Source organism: Pezoporus occidentalis, unplaced genomic scaffold (genome assembly GCF_034315485.1).
Source record: "Pezoporus occidentalis ecotype Australia unplaced genomic scaffold, CSIRO_AGI_Poc_V1 ctg93, whole genome shotgun sequence".
NCBI lineage: Eukaryota > Metazoa > Chordata > Aves > Psittaciformes > Psittacidae > Pezoporus > Pezoporus occidentalis.
This window is the reverse complement of record NW_026916294.1, coordinates 6186400-6204889: the sequence shown is the minus strand read 5'-3', so window position 1 is coordinate 6204889 and position 18490 is coordinate 6186400. Positions and strand designations below refer to the sequence as shown.

Below are 18490 nucleotides of genomic sequence, written 5' to 3'. Positions count from 1 at the left end.
GCAATCTAGAAGTTAAATTCATTCTTGGTTATAGCAAATACCGATTTTGAACACAGAACAGTTACTAGGGGTGTACTTTCACAAATCTAGGACAGCTAAACAGTTAGCAAGCTTTGAAGGTGTTAGCACAGGTTTGAAACAAAGTTCTGACCGAGTTTTATGAAAACCCAGTTAAAACCATTAATAGGAAATAGTGCTGTTTTCCTGAACTGGTTATTTATTCACGAGTATAAAGGTTATTCGTGAGGTGCCCAACGTTACAGAGAAATGAATAAGCACTCTAATAATGCTTTCAAAACCTGCGTTGCAATCAGCTGTCCATTACAAAAATGACCTAGCACTGGGAGTTTTCTTTAACACTGTTCTTACACCCTATGGTTCTAGAACTTTCCCTGCCTTATAACAGTTTGTCATTATTAAGTCCCTGATTAATCAGGTAGGAAGCCAAAGTTTTGAACCCTAATTCCAGTGTTAGTACAACTTCTTTGCCCAAATTTTGTGCATTCCATAACACGCACAGACGATTCCAGTGCCTGTTTCTGGGTAACTGTGTCTCAGAGGTGAATTCTTCACTGCAATGCTGAATATAGCCTTCAGCTTTTCAGTAACACAGCATTGTTCTGTAACAATTTAGGTATTTAAGAGCATTTGAGATATTCAGAGGCTGATTCAGAACCACGTGGTGAGCTGATGAGCGCAAGCTGGTTGGGCATTTCCCCTTGTTCCAGTTTCTAATGCCACCAAGTTACATGTAATATGCTGTGTCACTCCATAGCATTACTACAACAGTATCCAAAATACTGGTTTACTTATTTTCCCCAAGATTCTATTTTTGTGTGTTGATAGTTTTTATGATAGCCTGGAACTTAACTTGAAAACAGTTCCCTGAGAAACTGAAGGCAGCTCAAGTGATCAAAATTGCCTCTTCCTGAGCATGTTTACTGCTGATTGGTGAAGGGGACACCCCAATACATTTCCAAATAGATACTGCAAGAAGAAGATGCTGATAAACGGATGTATGTTGCAACTGTACCTGAATGCCTACACATTCTATACTAATTCATATTTTGATATTGGGGGGTATAATCTTGTTGTAAACACCCTTTGAGGTAAGCTACATTTAACCTTTTTATGCACGTTTTTTAACTCTCGGTCTTCAAAGCATATTTTTACTTAAGCCTGACAAAAACGTCAGAAGCAAAACCCTTTTCTCAATGCAGCCGCCTATGAGAAGCAGCATCAGTAACAAGTTCAGCGATTTGACCCAGAGAATTAAATTAACAATCAAATTAATACCTCCATTGCATGATGGAAGTCCTCAGAAAAGGCAGTTTCAAAAGAACTGGAAGAAAGCAATTAGCTTCCAACCCTAAATGAAACAGTTGAAGCTCTATCTGCTTCAATAAAATGGCTAGGAAGTGAACACTCCCCAAACCTCACTAGCACCACTATGTAGTTTTCAATTCAACATGCTGCTAGTAAGAACCCCTGCAGGCCCTCCCTGCCTCCTCCCCAGTTTCACAACCACATTCATTCTATCATTAAAAGGAAAAACTGTATCAGAACAGCTCCACAGCTGAATCAATGTAAGCTGGATGCTTGTTTGCCTTTGAGCAGACAAGAAGGTGAAAAATGCTAACTTGGACATGATGTATTTGCACACTGCAGCATTAGATACAGAAATGCAGCCTGGCTCAAAGAGAAGCGCTACCAGGAGTAACTAGACTGGTATAATTACTTAAGCTTACCCCACTGGGAATAGATGTTAACATCTCACCACACTATCACAATGTGCAACCTGGGTATAACCAGAATTAAGAAAGCAATGCAGCTGGTTTCATGTAGCTGATTTTATTATTACATACTAATAATACATATTGACACAACTGATATCAGAGTAAACCCTTATGGGACAAATAAGTGCTGTAATGCAAATTACAGAAGAGAAGATCAGTGTAAAGTGTGGAGCAGCACAGCACCTGATTAAAATAATAATAATAATTATATATAAAAAAAAAAATCAGTGCTGTGAAAACTTGTGGTATTAGAATTCACTTTAAAAAAAGGAAATAATAATCTCAGGAGAGGCTTAAAGTTCACAAACTTCTCAAAACACAGGAAAAGCCATGTGCATCCCCCCAGTGAATCCATGAGGACTTAATTCCATGAAGGCTTTTTGCAAATTCAGTGTTTAAATCTTCTATATAGTTCATATTCTTCTTTACTGTAAGAGCGAGCACAGTCAGCTGATCTATTCTACACACGCATTGTTCCACTCTTTTGGGGCAAATTACAATCACAATTTCCTCTTAGTTTTAAACGGCTAGTTCAACCAATATATATATATATATATACACATGTAAACAAAAAGCCTAAAATAAGGGCTTCAAGCAATTTCACAGAAGTATCCCAATTCAGTTATTTGTGCTCCTTACTTCAAAATCCAAAGTGCCAAATACAAGCAGCAAAAGTTTCCACTGTTGGAGTCTAAAAGGAAACAGTGATCCCGTTTATTTGTGTGAGTTGACAGAAATCATTTAAAGCCACAATTCCAATTAATTCAAAAGGGCTGAGAACAGGAGTAATACATTTACGGTAACTGCACAGCTTGCATGGCCAAAAGTCTCCAAACTAAACTGTTATTTACAAGGAATGTACACGTTGACATGTTAACATTTAACTCAAAAATAGACAACTGCTGCACTGATCCAAATTTGTTAATGCATAATCATAGTTGAAAATATACAAAATCTGAAGTTATTACATGAAATTAAAACCTGGTTTTAAAAAGTGCACAGTAAAAACTGAAGGTAATTACTATATAAATTATCCAGAGTGTCTATTTCCTGGTTTAGAACCAACATTAAGTTCTGTTTGATTTGTTACAAGTTCTAAATATTTTAAAGCCATTTACAGCACCAAATCAGTTTTTACTAGACCCAATATGACGCTCAGCTTCCTGGAACAAACAGGAATTGGACAATGAGCATTCACTATCTGCATCCCGTGCAGCAGCTTCCGAAGATAGTTGACTGGCTGCAAGCTATCGATTTTTGCTCTTTTTAGAATTTCCCTGCAACAAGAAACAAGTGAACAGAACATATAATTCAGATAAGAAAATCTAGACAGATAATATACATCCTTATGTCTGATAATTTGTGTCTACAGCAAAGAAGTATGGTCAAACTCAAACAGTCTTTTAATAATGGAAGTTTGTAACTGCTTGATCTGAAAATCCCTCTTATCTTTACAGGCATGACAGGAAAGTACCATATACTTCAAATAAGCACAACAGTACTTTACTTTAAGTGAAATCTGTAGAAAAGAAGACATCTGAATTACATCCCAAGACAGTGAATTGTATCAACATCACTAATACTGCAAGGGCAGTGAAGGTAAGTTAAATCATAATTCATGTAAGTGCTATGTCAAATATAAACCTCATAGGATAACTGCCTCAAATTAAAATTAACCCCCCACCCTATCCTTTTGTTCCAAAACAAATTTAACTTGGGCTATACAAACTCTTCCTACTTTAGCAATGAATTTGTTCTACAACGAACCAACTCACATTTGACTTGCAACAATTCCACAAAGCAAACGTGTAGCTTAAAATAAACTTCTGTACAATAGTTACTTGCTGGCAATTCTCCGCCTTCCTATTTCCTGAAGATAACACTTGTTTTTAAACTAACCAGCAACCCTCTCCAAGTGATAATGGCTTGAACTTCATCGCTTTGATTTCAACCCAGTCGCCTTCTGCATTTGAAAACCTGAATGTACTGTTGTGAGATTCTGAACTCCCTCCTTACAGAGAGAACCACTTCAAGTCTTAAAAGTATGACAAGTGAAAAATTCCAGAACACATCTTATAAAAACATCAAGTGCTATGGTCACTATGCAGCCAAGAGCTTCTCTCTAAAAACACAAGAGCTTGGACAACAAAATGTAGTTTTAAAGATTACGATGCCAAGTCAAGCCACTCAGGTATCTGAAGGAAAAGTGTTTTGTAAGTGGGGGGAAGAGTTTACCCTAAAAAAATTAAAATCCCCATCACAGGATCTTTAATCAAAACATGTATTTTTAAATTATTTTTAACCCTTCAGTGAAACCTCCTTCCATACATTCCACAGTTAAGGAGAATAATGCTAGTTTATTGGTTTCACAGCCAGATGAGGGAAGGACAGAGGCCCTCACAACATCTGCCTAGACATCTCCCTAGAACTGTCAGAATAAAGATACAGCATGGATTAATCACTGACTGTTCAAAACAGCAGACTTCTGTGTTTTTCATCATTAACACTAAGGTAAGTCAAAAACTTGCTTCTGATAAATGGGTAGACTCCCTGCTTGGAAAAGAACTTCAGTGTGCATTTATGTTCACAGGTTTGGAGTTTTCTTTCCAATTGGCTGAGAATAAGAACTACAATTGGTTTGATAAAGGTTAGTGCTGCAGGAATGCTGAATGCCACCCACAGAACTCCAAACTTTAGCCAAATGGCCACCTTGCAACTTACCTTACTAGTCATCTTTAGTGTATCAATCTCTTCCCTTTGTTTAGTTAAGGTTTCATTCATACTGCAGAGATGGTCACTCATCATACTTAACTGATCCTCATAGCTTCTCTTTGTTGTCATCAATTCATCCTAAGGGGAAAAAAAACAACCACAAGCCTTTGCTCAGTATTAATGAAAAGTGGCAAAGCAGCTCACTTCTACCTCCACTTAATAAGCTACATTTTAATGCTGAATGTGTGCAATTAAATCATTGAAAAAAAATACTTTATGAAAGAAAATCAATAGCTATTTTTCTTTTAAGTCTCATGCATGGTCTGCACTCTTTATTTTTACTCTGCTTCCTTTGTAATTTCCACACCCCTCCCTACATTTTATGGCTTACACAAAAGACTAACACAGCTAAGTTTTCCAACACTGCTTCCAGCCAACAAACAAGTGGAGTTTCTAGGGTTAGAGCACAGCCTGTACATGAACACAAATGGCATACAAAGCTGAAGGAATCAGCAAGCCACATGCAGTTGTGGAGCTATAACCTCTCTGGGATTAGAGACACATGGTGGGATACTGCACATCTATGAGTGACTGCATGAGTGACTAGAATTCAGCAATGGAGGGATACAGATGCTTCAGGAAGGACAGCATAAAATGGGATAAATCATGCTTTACATGAAGGAGTGTTTTAAAGACAATTAAGATCTTATAGATAGGGATCAGAGGAGAAAACAAGGTTGATATGGCAGGTATCTGCTACCAGCAGATAAAAAACTCTCAACGCCAAGATCATGATCCTCATGATGAATTTTAACTATTCTGACATCTCCTGGAAGGGCAACAAGGTGTAACACAAGCAATTCAGGGGTTCTCTTCAGTGTAGTAAAGAACTTCCTGGCAGCAGTGATCAATTGGCCTAGGAGATGCTCTCTGGGGACCTGCTACTCACAAATAAGGAAAAGCTGGTCAGGGATGTGAAAGCCAATGGTAGCCTTGGCTGCAGCAGCCAGGAGTTAGTGGAATTTAAGATTCTGAGGGAAGCAAGATGAATAGTAGAATTACAGCAACCCTAGATTTAAGAAGAGCAGATTTTGGCTTTTCCAAGGTCTGTTTGGCAAGATCCCAGGTAAAACTGCTCTGGAAGTTAAAGGGGCCCAGCAAAGCTGAACGATCAAGAACAAAGCAAAGAACAGTACAATGCTTAGGAAGTGGAGCAGTCGTGGCAGAAGGTCAGGATGGCTTGATCTGAACTCTCCCTGCTCTGACCATAGGAGGGGACCAGATTACCTTCAGAGGACCCTTCCAACCTATTCCATGATTCGGTATTATGCAGACTACTAAACATACAAATGGTAAACCTGCTATCTTTTCTTAGGATGTTAATATGTAATTGGAGATGAACATCTCATGCTGCCAAGTTGGATACTGACTGTGGAATTTGTTAAAGAAAAATCAAAAGAACGCTATGTTTATTAACAATTCTTTAGATCATTTTGTTAACTGCCTGTATGGAGCATTTTAGGTACAGATGAGCAATAAAGATATGAACTGAACATAAAGAAAACACAAAGGCATTTATGAACTGAATATTTATATACACTTTAGTACTGCCCCCTTTCTCAGCTGTGTGGAGGGGCAGGGCAAAGGGGCAGGACATTTACAGGATGTCTGGGTTAAGAGTTTATTATCTGTTGTTAAGAAAGGCTTCTTAAAGATTACCCTAAAGTTACATTTGTTTAATATTAAGCTATCCATGTCTAAAAAACACCCTGGCATTTTTAAGACTTTCAGTCCCAAATGCTACAAACGATAATGAGCTCACTGTGTCATCTGAAATCAGCCACACAACCACACCTTTTGACATTAAAAAAGCCATTTTCACAAAAAGCCTTGACTCAAGTGTGCTGAAACACAGGCTTGGCTACTGTAACTTTCTCCTTGCAAAGATGTTCAACTTTAAACCTGCGATTTGAAGTATCTTATTTAAGTCTCTTCTCTACCAACCATTAGAGCTTCTACATCATATAAGGACCTAATAAAGGCATGACCACGCTTGATGGCTCCAATTTTTCTCCTCCAACTTCCCCTTACACACGCTTACAAAATGCTTCCATTATACTATACAACTTTTTACTTACCTGTAACCTACTGGTGTTTTGACTAGCTAGCTTCAGCTCTTCCGTGAGCGATTCCTTGGACTTCTCTGCTAAAGACAACCTTTTGGCAAGCGCTCGACACTGTCAATCAGAACAGGATAGGGAAGACAGAAGGGAGGAAAGTTTCAGAGTATTACTTTATGCCATCTTTAACTGATTGCCTTGGATGTTTCCATCTTTCTGTAATCCTTAGAGTTCAAGAAATTTAGTCAGAGCTTGTGCGCATTTTTTAAATGCAAAGGTAATGGAATAGTTAACATTACACTTCTGTTTCATTTTACAGAATTACCATCTTGCCAATCCTCTAAATATATCTTATTTAGCATATAATTGCTAGGAAATATGTCCTAAGTGAAAAGCAACACAAACAACTCACTTCATACATGGCAAGAGTATCAGAGAAACATGGTTCCTCCACACCATGTCATCTACCTTTAAAAGACATTTAGTATAATTTCCTCTGTTAACCTGGAGGCTATGGTATATTCCACATCAGTTAATTACAAACTGAAATGGCCACTACTCTCAAGAAAAAATACCTCATGGTTTGCAATGAAAACGGGAAACCATAGATACAACAAATCATTTTGTTAATGCCTGAAGTTAATTAGAACTTATGTCTAAGAACCAATTTCTCAGAGAACTGCTTCATCACTTCAAGATACACTCATTTTTGAATGACATCAGCATCACTAAGTCAAAACCAGCTTGGTAACTAAAGCCAGCTGTTTCAGCTTTTATGAACATGCCTATACATGACATACACTGTATTTATTAATACACCCAAGACAAGGCTACCAAAGGATTTATTTAAGTATGTCTTTCTACAGCATCCATTTTTATGCATACTACACAAGAGGCAAAAAACATACCAGGAACAGATTTTTATGAAAGACTATGTTCCATATATTTAAACTCATTATCATAACATGCAAAAGGGATTTATTGATTTCAGTATAGACATATGCTCACCTCAGCATGAAAGTGTACCGATTTGCTGTCAGCAAGCTGCAGATGAGATGTAAGTTCTGCTATCCTTGCCATATAGTGGTTTTTTATCAGATCTTCACGAGACTCAACATCTGGAGTCTGGCAAACCAAAATTTACACAGACAGACATTTATGGCTCTCAGACTGAATACTTACATCACAACATTGCCCTCTATGCTAACTTTTCTTCCCTCCTGAGGCCTGGCTGCTCTACCCAAAAACATTACATTCTCCAAACACAACAGAAGTTATAGCAGGTCACTCTGCAACTTGTCACATCAAGAGTCACCATCAGAGTGACCAGACAAAGGGCTGACAGAGAGGTAAGTAGTTAGCTTAATTCAACATACCAAGTCTCTGACAAAGATGAAAATCCAATGCAGAAGTGAACTGCTTTCACCCACATTAAAACTTCCCACAGAAATGGCTCTTCCCACAGAAGAATTCCTTCACAGAACTGAATTTCAGAAGCTCCCAATAGTCAGAACTATTTCTAATGTTGTATGTTTCAGAAGTTTCTCTAGACATTTGAACTTTAAAAACAAATAAACATACCAAGACAACTTGCCAGTTCGCTGTAAGTTACAGAGTAGCCCACTAAAAGCAGCTTTCACGTAACTTGTCATTACCTTCAAGTTCAGATAATAACCGACACAGGAGCTTTTTAGCATTTGTGTCAGTCATTATCCGCCCCCCACCCCTTTTAATCACACCTTCAGAAAAAAAAGGAGGAGGAATAAACTAAGATACACATCACTTCTCTGAATTATGAGCAGAAAGTACTGAATCTTATGCTGCTAAGTTCCTACTGGGGCAAGCATTACACTATTGCTGTGCTAAATAAAGAGCTAACATTTAGTCTGACAGCTGATTCCATGTTTCTTTTGGTGTGACCTCTAGTCTGGGATAGCCTGTACTTAAGTGTTAAACACCAGGCACTACAGCCAGTGACTTATTTGCAGCTTAAGCTCTTCCCCAACGGTTAGGAATTGAGGTTTGGAATGCAGTTAGGGTTACTGAAGTACAAACACAGCAATGCCTTCCTCAAGTCACAGATAAGACCTGGATTATAGCTCCCACTGCTCCAAACTGCTTACATAAATAAGAGATAACAGTTCACTAAACAGAAGGAAGTGAATGCATGGATTTCAGAAACCTGAACATACAGTATTAAGACTACATGGGTGATTCATGCCATTATACATCATCATTCTTGGTAATCAGACCTTTGAAATAAATTTAACAGAACCAGAATTGAAGTATTTACCAGATGTACACTGATAATGTTTAAAACAGATTACCTTTTCATTATCAGTAGTTATAGTCAACATTCCAATCTAGAACAAGGAAGAAAATACACTTAAGTGAGAACTGCAAAAATAGATACCATAACTCCAAGTCACTTCAGCTTCAGTCATAGAAGGACTTTAAATTAAAAAAACTCTCACAATTAAAACCAAAACCAGATTTAAGTATTTCTACCTGTAACAAACATGGGTGACAATAACATGAAAGCCTTGAACAGAATTAAAGCTGACACCAACTCTGCAAATATATCCTTTTCCTTACGATGCACACAGGGAAAAAACAATAAAAACAACAGGACACTGCTATTTTGTACAGTTATGCAACTGCTTCATTAAACTAATTCAAAGGCATGGTAGTATATTGAAACATTACTTTGCATATCTTACAGCAAAGAAATACAACTTGGATTTCTTTAGTACCTCCTGAATTCCCTTCTTTTCACTTCGACTAGCGAATTACATGGCCAGTTCGCTACAAAGCACTGACAGAACTCTAGCAGGTGAGTGTATGCCAATAACTAGCTTAATGGAAGAATATTTTCACAGAGAAATGAGAGGGGTTTTTCTGATCTCAACAGGAATGGATACTTAGGTAAATGCAAAATATTTACCCCATATGTTGACCTGTTTTGCATTAAACATTGTAACTAGAAAAAGCCATTTTCTTCAAATTCCTAACAGATAAAACAGAGGATCAAAAACTTAAGATGCAAGTTTACTTCAAGATCAGGGATTTCAAAACAATCCATTGGTCATTTTTATCCTGGATCTGGAAAGGAAAGGGGGTGTGGGAGGGAGAGGGAAATTCTATTGAGTGCTGAGTAGAGTGATTATTTCTTACAGATGACATCCCTCTTAATACCACTTCAGAACTGGTAATTCAGAGGAAAGGCCAACCCCTTTTAAATTCTAGTAATAAACAGGAAAAAGCCATTTACCAGCACAAAAGAGCAAGGACATGTTGCATGCCATATTCAAAGGCAGTTCTTGAATCCCAGTTGTATGCAGCTATGAAGGTTACATAAAAATTAATGCTCCAGAAAACACTGAAAGTTTGAGCAGCTTCAGGTTAAAATTAAGCTATAGTAAACTGACCTGTAATAAGTCTTAACCCATTTAAAAATACTAATTACCTACTTCTGTTTGCTTAAAACATACCTAGACATGAGTAAGTATTGGAAATTCAGAACAGAGCCAAGACATGTATTACTTGCAAGGCTTCCTGATTAAGAAATAAGAAAAATTTAGGAGTTAATTGCCTATTATTTCTCCCTAAGTCACACAGGTATTGAACTACAAAAATATCACCATGATACTAAAAACAGTGAACAAAGTCTCAAAAATCCAGTAAGTTCCAAACTCTGCAGAAAGCATTAGCAAGTAGCTTTGCAAATACAGGGAGCCCAAGTGTGAATGCATTTCAACACAATCAAAAAAGGTTTCATTATTAGTGTTCCACTGATCAAATAGTACTACTACTAAAGAAAAAGGATTTTTCTCTATTGAAGAAAGAGGGGCACTTACCAGACTAGTACTCCTAATAGGTTCCCTCAGACTCTTTTCTGTGGTTTCCTTCTTTTGTTCAGCTACATTTGGCAAAACAGAATTGTCTTGTATAGTTTCAGTTAAATGTCCACTAAGAGAGTTCTTCAGTTTTTGGTTTTCTTTCTCTAGCTTTATTTTAGCTAGCTGGGCCTCTAACATCCAGTGTTCTTTTTCTTGTTCAAGTCTTGCAATTTTCTCCAAACTCTGCTGGACCTTTAGGAGGGAAAGTTTACAGGCCAGGTTATTGAACACCGGGGGGTGTGAAAGCCACACAGGAAATGTTTGAGACTGTATTATTACGTAAGTGAGCTAATGAATAATGCAGCAGGTAACTACCGATTTCAGCTGCACATTTAACTGTGGTCATCTCTCATAAATGACCGTGTTACTTAATTCATCTGAAACACGCATCACAAAGTTGCAGCTCATAGAACAGGCAACATGATTAGGTGAAAAAACAAAGCAGGGAAGAATCTGATGAAAGCTTGAAAGATATGTGCCTGGCACCAGCACTGTCTTGTTCTGTGCTAGAAACAACCTCTCCCCTCCTGTCAGTCTCACCTTACACTTGTCCTGATAAGAACCCACTTGTCGAGATTTAAAAAAAATCAATTATGGAACACTACGTATCACATCACTCCACACAACTCTGTTGGAATTCATCCCACCCCTACTAATACACTTTGAATACTGGCCACTACAAAAAAGGCCCACACCAATAAAGTTCTTTTTCTTCATAGGAGTTCTATGATGGTGACTCAAGCATAGTCTGAGCATTCAAGCTAATAAAAGATGTTCTAGCGTTGATCAGTTAGTCTCATTCACATGAGATGATGGGCAAAAATTATGTATCTATGCATATTGCAAGACTGATAAACTGTACTCTATTAACAGACTAACTGAAAAGGAAAATCTTTGTTCTTTACCAGTGCTAATAAAACCTACGTAGTCCAAAAAAAGCACTCGCAGCAGTACATGACACTAGAAATTAATATGTCAGTATACCTTATTCTTTATTTTGCATTTATTTGAATTACTAAAGATTGCCTGACTTACTGTATTTATAAACAAAGACAACAAAGACATTATCCTGTCTTTTATAACTACATGTACATTCTGCAAGTACAGAACAAGTTTTGCATAACCCAGCCTGACAAGGATAAATTTTACTTTCAAAACTCTACAGGACATCTACAGTGCTCAAGTATATGCATATATACGTACAAACAACCACATGCATAAATGTGGAGACTATTTGATACTACTTTACCTTTACAAAATACACTATCATACATGTTAGTAAAATTTATACCAGAATACCTGTTGTGCAAGACCTTCTCTGCTTTCTGTAGAACTCAGAAGAACTCTGCGATTGGCTAAAGCCTCTTCATAAGGCACTGAAGCTGCACAAGGCTGCAGAATGATAAAGAAACCTCAAAACATGTTTCTGAGTAGATCAGATTATGTATTCTACACTTACCTTCTTATTGCCATTCTTACTTTAAAGGGAAAAAAAAAACAAAACCATTTTTTAAGTGTTTACCAGCCAGAAGACAAAAAAGTATAGTCTGAGTTCACAAAAGACCACCACCCCAATATGCACACCTGATTAAAAAGTGATCAAATGCATCCTAAGGCCTACTTTACAGATACTGCAGCAAAGTGATTTAACAACTGTTAACCACACCGTCACATAATTGTTGATTTTGATGGAGTCAACAGGGAGACATGGGACTGTCCAGTCCTTTGGGTCAGCACATTTGCTCCAGCACACCTCCTTTTCAGCCGTCTTTTTTTCCTGCTGCTCTCCACTGCCTTCCAGTGAATGCAAGTGTAAGAATATGATGTCATTCACTCTATATTCCTGGTGAATATGGGAGGAAATTTAACTAAGCAGTTACCCTCTTTCTCCTTGGAGTCTTGGCAAAGAAATAATTACTGGAAATGGGTAATGGCAGAATTGGCACATACCTCAGAGAACTATGTTCTCTAAAATTTTCAACAGCATTATTGCTCAGCCAAAGATTCTCATTCAAAGAGTCTCATCCATTCCAAATGCCCAAAATCCTTAGTTTGTATTCTCTTTAGCAAAACCAATTATCAACAGAATTGTTTCCTCTCTGTGCAAGCATGACAGCTGAACAAACCTTCCTCAAAGACTTCATGTAAGCAACCGCCTTTTTCTTGTACTGCAGCATACACTCAGCTGAAAGAGGGCTGATGAACTCTGTTCCTCCTTTAGGGCCATAGCTCAGTGAAGCAGTGAAGTGATCCAAGTTGTTGCTGAAGAACGAGGCAATCTAGACAGATCAGGAAAAGTCACTTTTTGAATTAAATTGGCCAGAATGATTCATCAGGGCAATTACTCTTTCAAGAGAAAAACAAGTATTGAGTGAAACAGGACTTCACAACAAGAATTTCAAGCAGGCTACAGGCTCTTCCACATAACTTAGACCTTTCTAATGTAAAGCATTCTCTCCACAGTTCCTACTTTTATCACCCATTCAGTTGTTTTTAACTTGTAGCCTGAAAATACCTCAGAACACACCTGATAAATTATTAGTATTAGAGGCATACATAGATTTTCCAAATCATTCACTTAAGTTGTGGGGATTTTTCTAAACCTGCACAAGGCAGGGCATTTTATTGAAACAAAAAAATCCATTACCTTGCCTGCTCCATTTGTTAAAGCAGCAACAGAGGATAAAATACAGTCATTTGTAGTTATGAGTTTCTGTGTGGCAGTTGGAACATCTTGTTCTAAAGCAGCTTTCTGACTGTAGTGCTTGGAAATATCTACAAAAAGAAAAGATATCTTAAATACACTAATTAATTTCAACTTTATTTGACAATAAAATACTATTGCTACAGAATGGAAAAATCCCAGGTCACCACCACCAAAAAGTGCAATTTGAGGCAAGCTTAAGCAGCTGGAAATTAGTTTGGGTTGAGAAAGAAGGAGAGAAGGAACAAATAAAGCATTCTGGAGTATGGGAGTGTGAGATGTTAAGTACAACATTTCTGTTGCTAGCTAATGAATTCTAATGAGTTTTCCTCAGTGCTTTTACAAAGGAAATAAAGAAAAGCAAAGTAAAGTATAAGCTGGGTTGATTTTACATTATACTAACTGTGTTAAAAGGTACAAGGTATTTTTCAATCAGCTCATCTATGCTATAAAACTCTGGGTGTGTCTCATTTTGTTAGAGGGACAATCTCTAATCTTTTTTTAAAACAGGGACTCTTCAAAATGGAGCTATGCTGTTGATGTTATAAACAAAACAATCTCTCAATTTTGCTTAAAATTATAAAAGCTTAATGTTTAAACAGTTGACTAGCAATAAAACAATTCACCTATTTTCTCTGTGGGAAGTGCTATATGGTACAGAAATTCTAGCACATAACACATTTTCTGTAAAACTCCTTAAAAAAAGGAAGATAAGCCATTTTCAAGGAGTAACTTAAGTTTCAAAAAGAACACAGCCTTCCTTGTAAGCTTTGGTTATATATTCATGTAAAAAATAGTAATAAACCTATACACAGTAAGCTAAAATTCCACTTTGAAGGCAGGTGCTATGTCAACAGTATGAAAGCAGGGGAAATACATACATGTATTCTATTTCCCCTAGATCAATGAAGTTCAGAAAGTAAAGTGATACTGCTCAGGAAGATCTAGAGCACCAAAATTAAGCATTCTAGCAACTTAGAAGAGCAAATCTAACAGAACAGGAGTGAAAAACATGCATGCATGTCCAAAACAAGTAGTTAGTAGCTCTGGTTTCTTATCTTAGTTTGTAAAGGTGAAACAAACCAGTTTTATCACATATTACACATTCAACATTGTAACAGACAGAATACATGTGTGCTATGTTAAACAGAAAGAAACAGAGCTGAAACATAACAGTACTCCTGTACTCTCACCTTTTAAAATGTCATGAAATCCATGAAGACTTGCAGCAATGTTTGTAAACACCAAGTTGTAATTTGTCCTAAGAAGTCCTTCTGGTTTTGTACCTAAGAATACAATGTAGGAAGGAAAAACACCACTAAGATTTGACCATGAATGAAGAGTTAGCTTTGAAAGTAATCCAATTTCCATCTACTAGAAACATTTGCATGGGGTGTGAGAATCATAAGAGATTCAATCTCAAAAGTAGACATACCAGATTTTGAGAGAGTAGGCAGGTAAAAGACTTCAAAGTTCCCCCAAATTCATTCAGATTTTACAAATATCAGCTGGTTTGGTCTCAAAAAACAATTACACATGCAGAAAGATTTACATGTTCACTGCTGTAGGAAGGACCATCTGGGTCCTTCTAAAGAGTGAAGACTGAAATAACCTGAAGCTACATACTAACTGTTTCCTTATTCTTTACAGTACACATTTGGAGGTAGTTTCCCCACATACACACAAAGTTTTTACCCAATTTTAGTCATTGCCATGAGAGCTGTAGTTTAATAATCTTATGAACAGAAGGAACTGGAAGTGCAATTAGTAATAAAGTGTAGTTTACTAACTACATGATTAAAGGATGACAAAAGACACTGTCAATCATACTATAAAAATCCACAGTCACTACTTCTCCTCTACAGCTAACTATGACTACCTAAAATGTGGTACATCTGACTGCTTGCTAATTTCCAGGCCTGCACCATGCTCGTGTCTAGCCAGAAGGAAGAGTGTGGAGGATTAAAGAAACACTCTGGAGCACACTCAGGCTCCAAGCCACAAAGTTCAGCTGTGAGGCTGAACTCACTTGCCCCATAGTTTAGACTGTACCTACAAAGTAGCATTAATTATTTTTGCCTCTGTCACAGAGGTGGCTAAAAACAAAACACACACACATACAAAAAAAACAACCCAAAACCAAACAAACCTCCAAGAACCTCAATACTAACCCAAAAGGAAAAAGCTAGTACCTTCCAACCTCAATGTAACCAATTGAGCCAAAACTAGCACTTACTTGGTAACACAAGAAGACTAACGTATGTATGCAGCTTCTCAAAGACTGCAGTCAACCTTTTCATGTCTCTGTGTAGCTCCATATTTCTGTCTCTTAAAGCAGCTGTGCAAAGAGAAGACTCACACTCTTCTTCCAAACTAGGAACATACGAATTTATTTTTTTTAAGAAGTGAGAAATTATCTTAAAAAAACAAAAAAATCAAGTTCATGACTTTGAAGTAGATTACCAGTGTCGTCTACATCCCTACCCCTAAGCAACAATGGACTAGGAGTTTATTTTAGAAAGGTTAACATATCGAAGTAACCTAGCAATACATGAAAATTACTCTGTGTGTGTGTACTACCCCCTGTCCTAGGGCCTTCAGGCCTAAGGAATGGTTTACACTCACAGCAAGGAATTGACTGCATCAGTTTAAAGGCTTTTGCCTCTACTACATGTAATTTACCTTTTGCTTCCTAAGGAGCAGGAGAACAGGTACAAAGGCGGCACAAAACAAGCTTTTTCTCCTTCCTTAATTCAAAACCTCTTTTCAAGTAGCCCTTTACATTGGTAATTCTCTTCCCTTTGACCCACTCCAGAACAAAGATCTTCACAGCAGAAGGGATGTGCATCTGGCCAAGTTTTACCACACTGCTATATTTACTGTATGATAAATAATCTTCAGACAGGCTGAAGAAATGAGCAGTTTCAGTGTATCATCCCTGAATAGTATCAATGCTATTGAACAATATTAAGAAACGTTAAAATCTGTTCAGCTTTCATTAAAGTCTCATCTGTGAGAGGGGGAAAAAGGCTTTAAAATACATATATTTAGCTGTAATGCCCAGTGAACAAACATGCATAACCTAAATCCTCAAAAACCAGCAGGAAATAAAAAATTAAAGGTTCTGCCTTTTAAGACAATGTGCTTTAAAGGTTGACTTGATATTTGTGTTGTAGATGTCAATAATGCTGCATACCTGACACTTAGTGCCCCTTTAATTTAATCTATCAAATCAAAAGTACCTTTTCAATTGATAAGGAAGAATCTTTCTTAAAAAGCCTAGGTAGGAAGCTAAGTGTTCTGAGAAGCCCTTCAATTTCACAGCTGTTTCCTGAAAGGAAAAACAAACACATAAATATTTTTGCTCTGTAAAAATCTTTTTTCAATAGTAAACCCAAGAAATCTTACCAGGACCGTCACGGTATCTTCTGTAATGCTCTCAAACAAGTGGTGCATTCCTTCCTCCAGAGGGCGAACATAGGAAGCGTTTTCATGAAGATACTGTGAGAACTGAGCACAGGGATTTTTAAATGGTGGTTGCTGAAGGCTCTTGCAAACTGTTCATGTTAACAAGTGAGCGGTCCGCTTTAGCAAAGCTCCTGCATTTTAAGTGATCCCCGGGATGTCAATAATAAGACATAACAATGAAGTGACATACAACAACCTTTTCTATAGGACCCACAAACACAAACCTTGAGGGACAGTGAGAAACAGCGAAGACTGCAATGGAAATCCAGGCAAAACCCCACCTAGGGCTTTGCCACAGCACCCTCTCTCATTTTAACTGCCATGCAGAGCACACCAAACCCTTGCTTTATAAGTTTAAACATTCTTGGCATTCCTTCCTTAACTCCATGAAATTAAGACTAAATCCATGCACCATTAAGCCTCCAGAATAAACTATCCTACCTTTCTCCCAGCTGTTGTTTTGTCTTTCAGCCCTTGCCCTGTACATCAGCACAAGCATTTGATTTGCACAGCTATGCTGTGGAAAGTATTGAAGAACTAAAAGTTAAAACTGAGATCAAGAGATTAATTTTAATCTTTATCTGTACCCAGTCTTCAACAGGGGTCAAAACATGGTTATGCCAATGCAAATGATGGAGGAGTAACTAATCAAAGGGAAAATTTTTACTTTCAAGAACTGGGACAGGTTTGGGCTATTACGAAATTTCAGCTTCACAGAACTGCCTGAGTTGGCTAAAAACTGCTTAAGTAAATTCTGTGGCTAATTTCACCTTCAAAAAAGTATACCTGAGAACAACAGCATTTACCCTTACATAAAAAACTTAACAGTGCCATCAGCTTTCAATTCTGATACCATAGCATTACAAAAAGCTTGTTCCACAGATCAGCATAGGTAGTCAAAAGTGATCTTGGTTTTTATTTCATCCCACAGAAAGATACCTTCACCTTTGGTTATTTAAACCACAATAATAGCTAAAGATCCCAGGCAAATAGGGTATGAGAAAATTTAATTCCTTCTATTATTACAGTGTAGTAACACAGTGTTAACAAGAAAGAATGATGCCAAGCTCTCATTCAGGCATGCACAAATCTGGATGGAATTAGGGAAAATTCCTAAATCTAAGGAGGAAGAAATAACACATGCAGAGTGCTCCTGACTTCTGTTGCAAGAGAGAGGACTGGAGTTATCTGGCACAATGCTGAAGACCCAGCAGAACCCAGCAATCCAATACTTAAAGAGAAAAGGAATACTTGAACCTGGAAGGCAATTGTCCACATCTACTTTGAATGTTTGGTAGGGAAAATAGCTTGAAAGCACCAGACAAGACCTGGAGTTGGGGAAAAATAAATCAGTGCAATTCTGCTAAGCTGCTACCTGACACTTGTCTCATTTTCTCTACCATATTAAGGGAGAGTTTTTGAACCACTCGGTGGAGGAGCCAAGATCACACTAAGATCACTTGCCAAGCAAACAGATAAATTAATCAAAAATACTGGGGCAACAGCAGCTTCAGTGAGCAATAAAAGATATTTCACTGCTGGGAAGTCACAGCAAAAGGCCCGAGAGGTAGCATGCACTGAGGCAATTAGGCCATGAATACACCGTGGGGCAGACTAGAAGATACATAATTACGAATACAAACAAAGCCTGAACTACTGAATCAAGTCCATTATCAGAAAAGGAGAATCAAATTACAGTTCTGACAGAGTTGCATGTTTCAGCTGTGTGGAATCAGTTCTCTGCTGAAAAGCAACAAAGAAATGTTAACTAGGACATTAAGAAAAATTATG

The 18490-nt window shown here is 37.5% G+C and overlaps 1 protein-coding gene across 5 annotated transcripts in view; it reads right to left on the bottom strand.

The window, feature by feature from the left end:
• Positions 1–1832: 1832 nt before the first annotated feature.
• Positions 1833–18490, bottom strand: part of PPP1R21 (protein phosphatase 1 regulatory subunit 21) — a 31909-nt gene continuing 15251 nt past the window's right edge. For 2 of the 5 annotated variants that reach the window (XM_062605860.1, XM_062605861.1), the window contains exons 10-22: positions 16640–16741; positions 16474–16562; positions 15468–15604; positions 14425–14517; positions 13175–13302; positions 12654–12806; positions 11827–11919; positions 10486–10719; positions 8956–8991; positions 7637–7753; positions 6647–6745; positions 4518–4646; positions 1833–3073 (exon numbers count right to left, since the gene is read on the bottom strand). In XM_062605860.1, coding sequence (XP_062461844.1) covers positions 3044–3073; positions 4518–4646; positions 6647–6745; positions 7637–7753; positions 8956–8991; positions 10486–10719; positions 11827–11919; positions 12654–12806; positions 13175–13302; positions 14425–14517; positions 15468–15604; positions 16474–16562; positions 16640–16741 — 1440 coding nt within the window. In that variant the 3' untranslated portion in view covers positions 1833–3043. Of the gene's footprint in view, positions 3074–4517; positions 4647–6646; positions 6746–7636; positions 7754–8955; positions 8992–10119; positions 10184–10485; positions 10720–11826; positions 11920–12653; positions 12807–13174; positions 13303–14424; positions 14518–15467; positions 15605–16473; positions 16563–16639; positions 16742–18490 lie in introns of those variants that run through there. The other 3 variants (XM_062605862.1, XM_062605863.1, XR_009962223.1) reach the window with 3 other exon arrangements.